A 14,395-nucleotide genomic window follows, 5' to 3' on the forward strand; every position below is an offset into this window, starting at 1 on the left:
CATTCTTAACACAATACCCATTAAAAAAGATTAAAATGGCATAAATGATCCAATTCTCCAGTCTTCCATCTCCTCAAAGCCAGATTTGAGGGTCCCCATGGGGTAAACATAATTTAAAGGTGACATAGTATAAAATGGCTCCATAAGGACTATGTCTGAAGTACTTTGGATCCATATCTTTTTAATCTCTGGGAGAGCCATAAAAGTAAGGCTAGATATCACAGTTTAATTCTAATGAAAAAAAAATTTTTTTTAAACACCAACTGTGTTATAATCCATGAACAGAGCTCTTCACACCTGTATGAGCTTCTTTCTGTTCATGGAAACCAAGCCAATTTTTCTCTAAAGCCCCTTTCTCTATGGCATCATTACTACTTCTGGGAACCATATTTAATAAATCTTTGTTTTGGGGGTCTGGGTCATACAAAATGCACACAGTTAATTTTAATTAATTTTATAAAATCAACTTACACCCATTATTTGGATTCAGGCACTTACAGTGAATACTAAGGCACTATAGAAGAAAATTCCAGTTGTAAGGTCTAGCCTCTGCTTTACTTTTCATTATCCTAACCACAGTCTGATAACTATAAATAGCTTTAGATTATCTTCCATAGCTAAAGATTCAGTCACAAATTTGTCAGGCAAAGGAAATGTAAAAAAGAAAAAGATAGAATATCAGTCTGTATTTGCACATTAACAAACAAGAAAGTATCTCACCCTTATTTCCTACATGGAAAATTGCATTCTATAGTCCAGCCAACCCCCCCCCCCCCACGTGACTGGACTAGATGAAAGAAGGAGAATTGATTATTCATGGAGATATGTACTGCCCATACAATATTAGAACTGCTTTTCAAATGGAGACAAATTCATGACCTAGACATAAGCAGGAAATGTTAGTAATTCAACAATGAAGGCAGAGAATTTAATGTCCTTGGATGCATACCTAAAATGGGAAGATGTGTGTAATAATGGTTTAAATTTTTTTAAAAAATCTAGAGACTTTGATCATATCTAGTGTGTAATTAATACGTCTTGGCTAAAAAACAGCTAAAGCCATTTCAGACTTTTTAACATTCTCCACAAAGGTGTTGCATATTTTTGTGTGTGTGTGATTTATTCTTAGATGCTGGATGTTTGTTGAGGTTACAGAAATTTCAATTTTTAAAAGAATATTTCTTTTTAACTGCTTGTGGATGGTATGAAGAAATGGAATGGATTTTTGCACATTTCTTATGTGTCTAGAAACCTTGTAAATGGATCATATTTTAACAATGTATTAAAGAATTCTTTTGGATTTTCCGTGCAGTCTCAATTTTCATCTGTGAATAAGGTCAGTTTTGTTTTGTGCTTTACCGTCTTTTATCTTTTATGACATTTTCTTGCCTTATTGTGATTGGTGGAAACCTCTAAAAAACAGACATAGTGAGATATTTTTAGCTCATTTGGTCCCAAACTCAGGGAGAATGAATTTGGTGTATCCATAGTACAATGTTTACTCCAGTTTTTTTTTTTCTTTTTAGATTTTATTTATTTTATTTGACAGACAGAGATTACAAGTAGGCAGAGAGGCAGGCAGAGAGAGAAGAGGAAACAGGCTCCCTGCTGAGCAGAGAGCCCCATGCTATGCGGGGCTTGATTCCAGGACCCTGGAATCATGACCTGAGCCGAAGGCAGAGGCTTTAACCCACTGAGCCACCCAGGCGCCCCTACTCCAGGTTTTTTAACATAACTTTCTTTTTAAACTTTTTTTTTTTTTTAAATTTTATTTATTTATTTGACACAGAGAGATCACAAGTAGGCAGAGAGGCAGGCAGAGAGAGAGAGGAGGAAGCAGGCTCCCTGCTGAGCAGAGAGCCCGATGCGGGACTCGATCCCAGGACCCTGAGATCATGACCTGAGCCGAAGGCAGCGGCTTAACCCACTGAGCCACCCAGGCGCCCTCTTTTTAAACTTTTTATCAGGAAAAAGCATATAGCATTCTAATACCAGTTTGCTAATAACATTTATTATGAATAAATGTAGACTTATATTAAACTTTTCTTCCTGGTGTTTCTCCTTTAATCTGCTAATTAACCTAATTTTTGTCATACAAAATAATTTACCAGTTGTTCATTATATGTCATTGTTCTTTATATACACACTTAAAAAATTAATAGAATTTAATTCAGGAGTGTGACAGTAATGTTGAAAAGGGCCAAGTATTTTTTTTTATTGATTTCATTTATTATTTTGGATATGGTCTGACAACACCCAAACACTTACTGCCAACAAGGCACAAAATTTGTAACTTTGAGGTCATTTCTTATATATTGATGGTTTCTGTCAAAATCTTTGTTTCCAGAATACATAGAAGAGATACTTTTGTTTACTCTTTCCTTATTTAATCTGAAATGATTTTTTTTTTACCTATTTTCTGTCTATTAAGGCTAAATGGACAGCATTGTGTCTCTGGCCAAAACAAACAGAACAAGTACAAAAATAAAGAGCACAACTGGGGACTGTGTTTAGTTGTGGACATGTCACTCAGAGATACCTGAAGAACATTTAGATTGTAATTATAGTAAATTATCAGCAAGAAGACTTTAATTTCAGAAAAGTAGTTTGAGTTTGGCTGTCTTTTCATGTATTGTTTTATCCATCCAAAATATAACTTAGTAGTTCCCTCATGAAATTCCAATTATCTATACAATCCACGGCAAATGTCCCATGTTTCTTTCCCCAACAGTAATGTTTGTACTTACCTTTTTTGTGTTCACATTATGTTTTATTCTTCTTATTGTTTCTTTCTGTGTTTTCACTATTTTATGGCTTTCCTAATGCCTTTTTTTTTTTGTAGCAAACTACATTGCAATTTGGAAATGGGTTTGACCTAGAGCAGGCACTCAAGACATATTCACTGAATTATAACTAAATCTTAGTCTAGATTATTTAGATTTAGACGACTATAGCTTATTTCAGAGCTCTCTATGTAAAACAACGAAAATATTTGGATCCAAATGGTGTAGTATTTCAGGTGAGGTGGTTTTTTCACAAATCAATGAAATAGAATCTGACCCATATTTACATGCTAACAAATTTGACTTTAACCTTGTAATCAGTACGTCAAGTGGAAAATTTGAATCCTTGTCAAACCATAAATAGGAACACAAACTGTTTGGTTTGGAAATTAGTAGCTCTTTCAGACAAATAAAAACATCTTCGTGAAACTGTGTGAGATGATACACTTTAGCAGATCTTACTGGATTAAGTTGGCATTACAATTAAAGCAGAAAAATTTCCTTAAATATATATGTATATGAGACGGATCCAAAGCAGGACGTCCTGCTTAAGATTGGAATTGCAGTAAGGGCAGTGAAGATAACTACCAGAAATGGATGCTATTCTGAAAGAGCTTGATTATAAATTTATTAATGTGACACTGTACTAGAAGTTTGGATTTCCTTTTCCTGTGGAAATGTTAGCTGGATTGGATACAATCTTTCTCACACTGTTGACAGCAGAATTCATAATTGGAATGTTGGGGAATGTGTTTATTGGACTGGTAAACTGCTCTGAATGGGTCAGGAACCGAGAGATCTCTTTAGCTGACTTCATCCTCACTTGCTTGGCAATCTCCAGAATCTCGCAGCTGTTGGTGTCATCGTTTGAATCATTTATGATGGGACTAAGTCCACCTTTCTATCCCACTCATAAACTAGCAAAACCTGTTACTTTGCTTTGGAGAATAACTAATCATTTGTCCACCTGGTTTACTACCTGCCTAAGCATTTTCTACCTCTTTAAGATAGCTCAGTTCTCCCATTCCCTTTTCCTCTGGCTGAGGTGGAGAATGAACAGAGTGGTTCTTGCAATTCTTGTATTTTCTTTGTTCATTTTACTGTTTGACCTTCTATTGCTAGAAACATTTAATGATTTCTTCTGGAATATCCATGCAATGGATGAAAGTAATCTGACCTTACATATAAATGAAAGTAAAACTTCTTATATTAAAACCCTAGTTCTTCTTAGTATTTCCTATATCATTCCTATTGTTCTGTCCCTGATCTCATTGCTTCTTTTATTTCTGTCGTTGGTAAAACACATCAGGAATTTGAAGCTCAACTCGATGGGCTCCAGGGACTTCAGCATACAGGCCCATAAAAAGGCCATTAAAATGGTGGTGTCTTTCCTCTTCCTTTTCACAGTTCATTTTTTGTCTATACAGTTGTCAAATTGGATCCTTTTTTTATTTTGGAACAACAAGAGCGCAAAGTTTATCATGTTGGCTGTATACATCTTTCCCTCAGGCCACTCATTAATTTTGATTCTGGGAAACAGCAGGCTAAGACAGACAGCCTTGAATGTTCTGTGGCATCTTAAAAGCTTCCTGAAAAGAGAAAAAGCAATTTCATCTTTACAGATAAACCTTCCAGAGCCTTTCCAATGATGAAGACTGAGGCATCTGAGAATCAATTTCACTTCAACTGGCTTTTTGGGGGGAGGGTTCCTTTAAATATTGTTGAACATCATTGAAATTTTTCCTAAACAGGTTGCTTTTGGTGATAACTGACACATGGTCAGCCAATATAATTTAAAAGTATTCACTTTTATTTAAAACATTGGTTACCAATATTTTAAAATCTCAAATATCCTTTCAAAGAGAACTTAGATTATTTAATTTTATATGCAACAGATATATGTAATTGTAACTTGTATGGGGGCAAGAGGCATGTCGTGTTTTAGAAAGTGAGATAAATTACAAAATTCACTAGGTAGATAAGAAAGAAAGTTAATTGAACAACTAAAGTCATAGATGGGAAAAAGATGACCTCATAGGTTGAAGGTCTAATTTTTTTTTTTTTTTATGAAAAAGCTTTTCATTGTTGTCATTATCTTATAGCTAATATGGGAACGAGATGTTAGGAAATAATAGTCACAGTGCAAAATAAAATAAACTGGAAACTCATGCTTGTAATGCTAATCTTAATTTGAAATCCCAAATCATAAGAATTTTTGATGTGATAAGTAATTTTGTAATTACAAAGTAATTTGTAATTTTGATGTAATAAATGCCAAGAGTGGCACTTATTAATTTTGCTAAATTCCAGGATATACAATATTATTTTCAGAGTGTAGATATTGATATTTCTATCATGCTGTGTAATAGAATTAAAAATACAAAAATTATTCCATAATTTAACATCACACTCATTGCAACTATGAAAAGACCATAATTACATTTTGAGAATGATGGTGCTCCTGTTTGTGCACATATATTTTGTTGCAATCTGATTACTAGAGTTCTTTGAGAAACAAATAGAAACAGGTCAATAAGGAAGGCATAGAAAGCAAAATTTATAAAAACACCATATGTTTGGTGTAAATGTTGGAGCATATGTATATGGTGCTGTTATGACTATAATTAAATTTAGATAAGGTAATGGCAAATTATAAATAAGGTTAAAGGTGGGAAAGTTTACTATAAAATTTTGAATATGATGGTATAGATTATATCATACAGAGGCTGTGCAGGTATGTATAATGGAATTGTTTAAAAATGAAGACTTCTTATGGACATTGGGAAGGGTATGTGCTATGGTGAGTGCTGTGAAGTATGTAAACCTGGCGATTCACAGACCTGTACCCCTGGGGTTAATAATACATTATATGTTTATAAAAAATATTAAATAAATGAAGACTTCTTTCTTAGGGTTTACCTTTGATGTATTCTTTAGATTGTGTTAAAGAAACAGGAGGGTGTAATTAAATGATGATAAATGTGCAGGCTGTAAATCAATCTTGAGGGAGCCATAGGTATGGGCACTGCTCTAGCACAGTATCCTGAAGCTGAGAATGATGCAAGAATTATTAACATTTTTTCCCTGTCCTGTCTCACCGTATGTAGAAAACTAAACCGCAAACACATCTAGCCTAGGTGGTGCTTCTGTGTATCAGTAACAATAATGATGTGGATAATGGTTTTAAAGATAAGAAAATTTTTACTCTTTTTACGAAGTAATTTCTGTTTTACAAAAGAAAATGTATGTGTATTATTTTGGGCACTAACAGTATTGTCACTTTAATTATCTGGCCTTGGTAAAAGGGAATATGCAAATTGAGCAAAATGAACATTTGGATTCAGATATTGAGTTTGTTTTGTTTTTGATATCCTTTCATATGCATGATTTAGAGATAATCACATACTCTTTATAAGATGGTAACCAAATTATGAAACTTTTCTTCAGTAGGCAAGATAAAGTAATCGAACCAATTTATGAACAGCTCTTTTTTCTAATAAGTGGGCCTCAGGGGTATATCAGTGTTTAACTAGGAGTAAGTCCATGCTAATGCAACAAATCAAGGGAGATGGAACTCTAAGGAACAGGGCCCTATTCTTGACAAAAAAATACAGCAAAGAACTAGCAAGGGAAGACAGGGTCATGGGCTAGGGTTATTGCAGTTGACATATTGTAATCTGTATATTTGAATAGCAAGTGAGATTCAGCCCTGCACCTCTACTTTCCCCATAACAAGAGACTTCGTGGGGGATGCAATAACCCCTGAACCACCAGCCGAGAAGAGCCACTCCCAACTTGTGTGTTGCCAGTCTCATACATCCTGGGGAAGAAATACTGGTAATTCTATTCTACTCTGGAACCAAAGTTGGAGAAATTCACTGATGGAGATTGTCACTGATTTCTCGTTAACTATCTTTCTTACCCACCAGATAAATGTTCATTTAAAGAATCTGGTGTATGGACACCTGGGTGGCTCAGTCAGTTAAGCATGTGTCTTCGGCTCAGGTCACGATCACAGGGTCCTGGGATAGAGTCCCATGTAGGGCTCCTTGCTCAGGGGAGAGCTTGCTTCTCTCTCTGCCTGCTGCTCCCCCTGCTTGTGCTCTCTCTCTGACAAATAAATAAATAAAAATCCTTTTTAGAAAAATCTGGTGTAATCACTGCTTATTTCAGTTTGTCCACCTAGGCGATTTATAGGAGGGAACAAATAACTTCTATTGCTGAAATAGTCTTATCTCAGATCCTTAGGTCTAGTGCTGGAGGCATCTGATAAGACCTACATCAAGCACAGCAAGACATCTTTCTTGAACTCCAGTGAATGTGTCTGTCAGGTAGATCTCAGAAAAAGGCACATGAATTTCCTCAGTGTCTGAGGTGGTTTGTCTGTTGTTAGTAGGTGGCTTCTCCCAGCAATATCTTGATTAGACCCCATCTCCTCTGAGCCAGGAGCACTTTTAAAGGACGTTAGCACCATCACACGGTCTGTCGCAATTCTGTCATTCGAGACCCTAGATACGTTGTCTAGAGTTATCTATGTCCCATTCAGAACCTTAAGACCAATCTTCACAAGAACAAATTGATTTGAAAAGTTTGAAGCATTTGAAAAACATATACAGGTGAACATTTTTGTCCCTTGTACACTAAATCCTGTATCGTAGACTACGGCTTTTTAATTTTACCTTCTGTTCCCCCCACCCCCATCAATATAAATGCAGCCTCAGAAGACTATAGAAATGCCCAGCCAGTCTTACTTTAAGCCTGAGACCAGTGTTCACCTCTGCGGAGGTTAATTACACTGGCCCTGTCTTAGGTTTGTCAGGAGGAAGAGCCCTTGGGGATGTCTGCCCTCTAAGGATTTTGAGGGAAAACAAACAAGCAAACAAACACTCAAACAAACAAAGCCTTCAGTTTTGAAAATTAAAGGCATATGCTAAGTGAAACAAAAGTCTACAAGGGAGCATCACAGCTAGGGGAACATATGTCTCCGCCTTCTCAGAGGCTATTAGGGGATGTAAACCTATGGCCATGGGGAGGGTAAGGCAATGGAAAGAGCCAAACTGAAAACCTAGGTATGTCCCCCCCCACCACCCCGGAGAAGTCACAGACACAGGGAGGGAACAGGGAGAAATCAAGCCAAATGACAGAAGTCCAAAACCATTCAGTAAGCAGTAGTTCATCACTATATAAGTACTACTCCCATTTGATTTAGGCCAAAGTAGATTTCTGAGTGTATTTTCTCCTTAGGAGAAATGTCATTTTTTCAACTGATAATTATAAAATCAATATTCATAGATTTTCTTATTTAAATTGTATTTATCTTTGGAAGTTTAGACTAGGTATTTTGGATGGTCCCTGCAGCATATACATAAATTTGATTGTTATCTGCCCAAACATTTTGGAATGATATCTCTTATATTTACATATACAACAAGACTTTCTTTATGGCGTATGATGCAACCATTTTTTTTTTTTTTTAAGATTTTATTTATTCGACAGAGAGAGATCACAAGTAGGCAGAGAGGCAGGCAGAGAGAGAGAGAGGAGGAAGCAGGCTCCCCAACAAGGAGAGAGCCCGATGCGGGGCTCGATCCCAGGACCCTGGGATCATGACCTGAGCCGAAGGCAGAGGCTTTAACCCTCTGAGCCACCCAGGCGCCCCTGATGCAACCATTTTAAGAATGAAGAATATTAAGGCAGTTCAACCCAGGAGCAGAGACAAATTTGTAGTTATGTGGGTTTTTAAAAATGGGAGCCTGGACTTTGAATTCCACTCATAGCATATAGCACTTGTGATTTTTATCCTTGTTATTATATCCTTTTGATTGTGTCTCTTCTTCAGTGTAACTATGAACTCGAGTATTCTATACTGACTAAGCGTCTGTTGGCTAACTTGTTGCTACGTGGATTCTGTCCCTGCTGAACCATGTCTACCAATGGAGCCCGGCTGTCGGGTAGCCTTCTACACCATGCAGAGCATTTCTGAAAACATCCGTGATCTCTATAGTCTTCTTGGTTTCCTGCCACCAAATACAGAGTTTTCAATCCATCTCCAACTCCCTCCACTGGAAGTAGTCTCTTCCGTGAAGAGAAGGTCAAAGGCCCCCACCTCCTGCAAGGATTTAGGACTCTGTATGACTTCTGGTTTGAGCCAGGCTGGCTGGAGAGCAGTGTTGGTTATTTCAGGGTTAGTAACAAATTGTGCATAAGTTCGTATCTCATGACATTTTCCCCAGTTTTAAAGAGTTGCTTTCTTTTCTTGTTCTTATACTAGTTTCACAGTCTAGTCTTACTCATTTTCCCTTTTTCTGTGCTCCCAATAGGGTTAATACCAAGTCAGCATTCATTCACCTAACAAATAGTTAGTGAGGGCCTACTATTTGCCAGGCCCTCCGTGTTCTAGGAATTGGAATAGATCAGTTGACAACAAAACAGTCCCTTCTCTCACAGAGCTTAAGGTCATCATAGAGGTACATGTTAGCTAAGATTATGTGGTGTACATGCCCGAAGTAAAAAGTTTTTGATTGCCAAGATATCCATTGAAGAGACATCCGTCTTGAACAAACATACTGCGAGCTGCGTACACAGCTTCCAGGAGAACATTGGGTTAAGAAGCCAGGCCACTCCCACCCATGAAGTTCCCCTTTTAGAGAGCCCTGAGTAACCTAGATAACTGACTGCTTGCATGACCCCACTTTTCCCTTCCCAAGTCCTAGTTAACAATGTTATGTTGTAAAGGGGGTGCTTGGATGTCTCAGTTGGTTAAGTGTCTGCCTTTGGCTCAGGTCATGATCCCAGGGTCCTCGGATGTATACCTGCATTGGGCTCCGGGCTCAGAGGGGAGCCTCATTCTCTTTCTGCCCCTCCCCCTGCTCATGTGTGTGCTCTAGCTGTCCCCCTCTCAAATAAAGAAGATTTTTTTTTAATTTTATTTATTTATTTGACAGAGATCACAAGTAGGCAGAGAGGCAGGCAGAGGGAGAGGAGGAAGCAGGCTCCCCGCGAAGCAGAGAGCCTGATGCGGGGCTCGATCCCAGGACCCTGGGATCATGACCTGAGCCGAAGGCAGAGGCTTAACCACTGAGCTACCCAGGCGCCCCAATAAAGAAGATTTTAAAAATAAAATAAATTTGTCAGTAAAGTATGAGCTTGTAAAATCCTAGGCACCCACTCCAAATGTAAATAAAAACAGAACACCAGGTCTGTGCTCCTCTCAGCTCCCCATGACTTCCCTATGTGGTCCTGGGCTTGCTCCGTGCATCCTCCAGGACTTGTGAATAATAAACCTTGTTTTTCTTTTTTCTTTTTAAAAAGATTTTATTTATTTATTTGAGAGAGAGAGAGAGTATGAGCATGAGAGGGGCGGGAGAGGGTGGGAATCGGGGTGGGGGGGTGTTTGCAGAGGGAGAAGATGAAGCAGTCTCCCCACTGAGCAGGGAGCTCCATGCCTGGCTGGATCCCAGGATCATGAACTGAGCCAAAGGCAAAGGCCTTGACTCCCCCTTTGCTGGCCTTGAGGCATCCTGATGACGCCCAGCTAAGTGCCTACTCTACCACAGCGACACCTCGGCTATGTGGGACTCTGGTGGGGACAAGTCTGTGGGGGCCCACATGGGTAGTGAGGGCCCAGGTGAGAGCCTCGAGCACGGGTAATCTAGAGCATCACCACTGATAGTCTGAGACCAATATAAAACAGGTAATTTATTGCCAGGGTCAAAATTGGTTGAGTGGGGAATGCATCGTCGGAGGGCAAGTGGGCAAAATTCCTGTCTAATTCCTGGAGAATCTTCATAGATTTATGGCTTGTGGGTACAAAGAGTTTTGTCTGGGTTTAGAAGGTTCTTTAAGGCATATATCAAGGAATTCTTAATGAGTGTCCACAATATATGCCAGACCAATTAAGTCAGAATCCCCCCTGGGGTTGGCTGATAGGTATCAATATATATTATTACTATATTAATAATTAATTAATAATAATGTGTATGTGTGTGTATATATATATATATATATATGCACACATGTATATAACTAGAGTTCTCTAGATAAGAGGGATAGCCTTGCCGTCAAGATTGAAAGACCATTGTTACATGTTTGTCAAAACAAAAAAACAAACTTTATTTTACTGTAACAATTTTTGATGGAATGAAGTCTTTAACCAAAAGCAGAATTAATGAAAAGGAGAACCTCCCTCCTACTCCCCTACCCCTTCAGGTTTATTTCCTACTATATTTTTCCTCTCAGCTGACAAGAGCTTATTCAGAATTAAATAGGCAGTAACTTACTGAGAACAAAGCTCAAAAATCCAAAGTAATAGCTCCAAGTAGGTCCGATTTTGGTGTCTTGGCATATGCTTTTATATCATTCTGGAAAACAATTCCCTTTTATCTATTTCAAGAAATCCTAAGAAGCGGGGCGCCTGGGTGGCTCAGTGGGTTAAGTCACTGCCTTTGGCTTGGGTCATGATCTCAGGGTCCTGGGATCGAGCCCCGCATCGGGCTCTCTGCACAGCAGGGAGCCTGCTTCTCTCTCTCTCTGTCTGCCTCTCTGCCTGCTTGTGATCTCTCTCTGTCAAATAAATAAATAAAATCTTTAAAAAAAAAAAAAAAAAGAAAGAAAGAAATCCTAAGAAGTTTCAAGATCCAAGCCAGTTGTCACTCTCGTTATAAAACCAGAATGAACTATTGACTGTAGAAGTTGTAGAGGAACAAAGTAGAAGAATGTTGACTTTTATGGGACTCTCCTCTTAGTTGCAGTTGCATTGCGGTCAAACTTTTGTCACATTCTATAGTCATAGTTTACTTAATGTTGCTTTTTCTAATACTCTGTGAGCTCCATAATGTTGCTTCTCTTATTTCATCCACAATAGTATTTGAACTATTATGGATTTTATTGAATGGAATTAATGAATAATGCCTGTATTGCAGGTTTATTTTTAGACAGTGCTATTAAAATTAAGAAACCTGGATCCAAATGGCATTTTCAGGTGACAAGGAAAGTGCAAATCAGTGTAAAGAAATCTGTCTCACATTTGCATATTTGCATATTGGACTTTATTCTTCCGGATATCCTCACAAGTGGAAAACTGCAGTCAGTGCCAATGATGAGTGGGGACATTTACTGTTTAATTTGGAAATCAGTTGCTCATTGGAAGTTATGTTAAAGTTTTTCATTTAAATCTGTGAGACTGGATCTCCTTGTGTATACTTCAGAGCCACAGCTCGAATAAGAGAAGGATCTTTCGGGAAGTTAAGTGAGGCAGTATCTGAGCCTTTTTCATATAAAAGTGGAAAGTATCAGACTGGATTTTATTCTACAACATTTTGACAACCAAAAAGTCCGAGACATAGAACCAACTTTCTGGATTCTTTCTGCAGAAATGCCATCTGGAATTGAAAATGCTTTTCTGATAGCAGCCACAGGCGGATTCCTAACTGGAATGTTGGGGAACAGTTTCATTGTACTAGTTAACTGCATTGACTGGGTGAAGGGTCAAAAGCTCTCATCAGCTGACTGCATTCTCACCAGCCTGGCTATCTCCAGAATCGTTCTTCTTTGCATAATACTGTTAGATTCATATTTAATGGTGGTGTGGCCGCATCTGTATACCATTGATAATATAGCAAAATTCGTTAATAGTTTTTGGACACTAAGCAATCACCTAGCTACTTGGTTTGCCACCTGTCTAAGTGTCTTCTACTTCTTTAAAATAGCCAATTTCTCCCACTCCTGTTTCACCTGGCTGAGGAGGAGAATTAGCAGAGTCCTACTCGTGCTTCCCCTGGGGTCTTTACTCTTATTGTTTTGCAACTTTGAATTAATAGATACATCTAGTAATTTCTTGGTTAATGTCTATCAAAGCTACAAAAGAAACTCAACTTGGTCCCTAAATGTAAGTAAAACTCTGAATCTTTACAGCTTGATTGTTTTCAGTTTCACCTACTTAATCCCCTTTCTTCTGTCCCTGGCCTCCCTGCTCCTTTTGTTTCTTTCCCTGAGGCGACATACCAGGAATGTGCAACAGAACTGCTCTAGGGACTTCAATACAGAGGCCCATCAAAGGGCCATGAAAATGGTGATGTCTTTCCTTTTCCTCTCCACGGTTCATTTTTCTTCCATCCTATTAACAGGTTGGATTTTTGTTTTGCTGCAGAATTCTCAGGTCAATTTGGTGGCCATATTATTGTCAACTCTTTTTCCTTCAATCCACTCATTTATTCTGATTTTGGGAAACAGCAAGTTGAGAAAAACTGCTTTAGGACTACTGTGGCATATTAATCACCACCTGAAAACAGTGAAACCTTTCATTTCATAGACTTTCCCAGAATTTTCTATATCCCAAGAGAATTAAATTAATGAAGAGACATTGAAGATCCATTTTAACCTTTGTTTTCCTCACTGGATCCTTTTAGATACTATTAAACATCACAGACTTTCCCCAGAATGACCTATAAACTTAAAAAGCAAGCATCATCCTTAAAACACTAGCTAGTAAAAAGGATATTTTTGAGACAATATGAATATAAAATATATCATGTGACATGTATTAATTTTATATGTGCTGGCAAATATTTACTATGTTCATGTGTGAGAAAAATGATTGTTTAGAAATGAAAATCCCTTCTGTTAAGGTTTTATAGGCAAGATAAACACGACACCAGGCGAAGTGGGTGCAAGGCAAGGTTTATTAAAGGCACTCTCCAGTGAAGTTTCAGGGCTCAGGAGAAGGGGAGCCAAGAAAGTTGCACCGGGAGGAGGTGGGCACCCTCGGGCGAGGTTGTTCTGAGACTCTGGAAAGCAGAGTGGGGGAAGTCGCGCTGGGAGGGAGTTGGCGGTGCATCTTTTATCTGTCTCCTGCATAGGTATCGTGTTACCTATGGAGACGTGACCTGGGCATACATCCTTTTGGCGGGAGCGTCAAGGGTTAAGGAGGGGGGCTAGGCTGGAAGACAGAGGCGAGACCCCGCGGAGGTCATTTCCATTGCTCTTCCCGCACTCCGGGAGCCTTCGGAGCAGAGCCGAGGGTCATTTCTATTGTTCCTCTTGCACTCCCGGAGCCCACCGACCCAACACCTTCCAAGTTGAAGTTGGTGGAATATTTGTACAATATTAAGTTAAAAATTAATTGAGGAATAAAATATTTTTTTATGCTGTAAGGTCATCATCACATAACAACAGATGTAACTTTTAAAACAACGGAACAGCCTCTCCCTCTCATTATGAATCTAACCTAGAATAGACATTACCTTTGTTGAATAAGAGAAAAATCAACTTAACTTATAAGAATAAACTGAATAATTATCCTTAAATGTGTAAGAATACTTTTATGTGTACTTTACAATGATCAAAATCACACTTAGATACAGAGTTTGTGTGGGGTGTGTGTCTGCATATAAGGACTATGTATACATTTTAAACATGTTTGTGTGTATATATACTGTAGGTTGATGTTTATAATAAAATGATTGAAATGAAATCAAAGTAGCTGAAAATGAACATAATCTTAAGGCCAGCAGGTGGCAAAATTGTGCCAATTAATGATATTGCAATTTTGAATAAAATGTTGTTATCTAGGAATTTTTAGAAATTATAAATTTAAACATATTTAACTACCAATA

The 14,395-nt window shown here is 38.1% G+C and overlaps 2 protein-coding genes across 2 annotated transcripts; both read left to right on the top strand.

Moving 5' to 3' along the window:
• Positions 1 to 3,460: 3,460 nt before the first annotated feature.
• Positions 3,461 to 4,432, top strand: LOC131837972 (taste receptor type 2 member 42-like). Its single transcript, XM_059183620.1, has one exon. The coding sequence runs from the start codon at positions 3,461 to 3,463 to the stop codon at positions 4,430 to 4,432; it is 972 nt and encodes a 323-aa protein (XP_059039603.1).
• A 7,724-nt stretch (positions 4,433 to 12,156) lies between these two features.
• LOC131839036 (taste receptor type 2 member 42-like) lies at positions 12,157 to 13,092 on the top strand. Its single transcript, XM_059186084.1, has one exon. It carries the CDS (start codon positions 12,157 to 12,159, stop codon positions 13,090 to 13,092), a length of 936 nt encoding a protein of 311 aa, XP_059042067.1.
• Positions 13,093 to 14,395: the final 1,303 nt, after the last annotated feature.

The sequence above is a fragment of the Mustela lutreola genome, chromosome 8, assembly GCF_030435805.1.
Source record: "Mustela lutreola isolate mMusLut2 chromosome 8, mMusLut2.pri, whole genome shotgun sequence".
In the NCBI taxonomy this organism is placed as follows: Eukaryota; Metazoa; Chordata; class Mammalia; order Carnivora; family Mustelidae; genus Mustela; species Mustela lutreola.

Coding starts and splice junctions, on each gene's coding strand:
- LOC131837972 (XM_059183620.1), top strand. CDS start 3,461: ATGTTAGCTGGATTGGATACAATCTTTCTCACACTGTTGACAGCAGAA.
- LOC131839036 (XM_059186084.1), top strand. CDS start 12,157: ATGCCATCTGGAATTGAAAATGCTTTTCTGATAGCAGCCACAGGCGGA.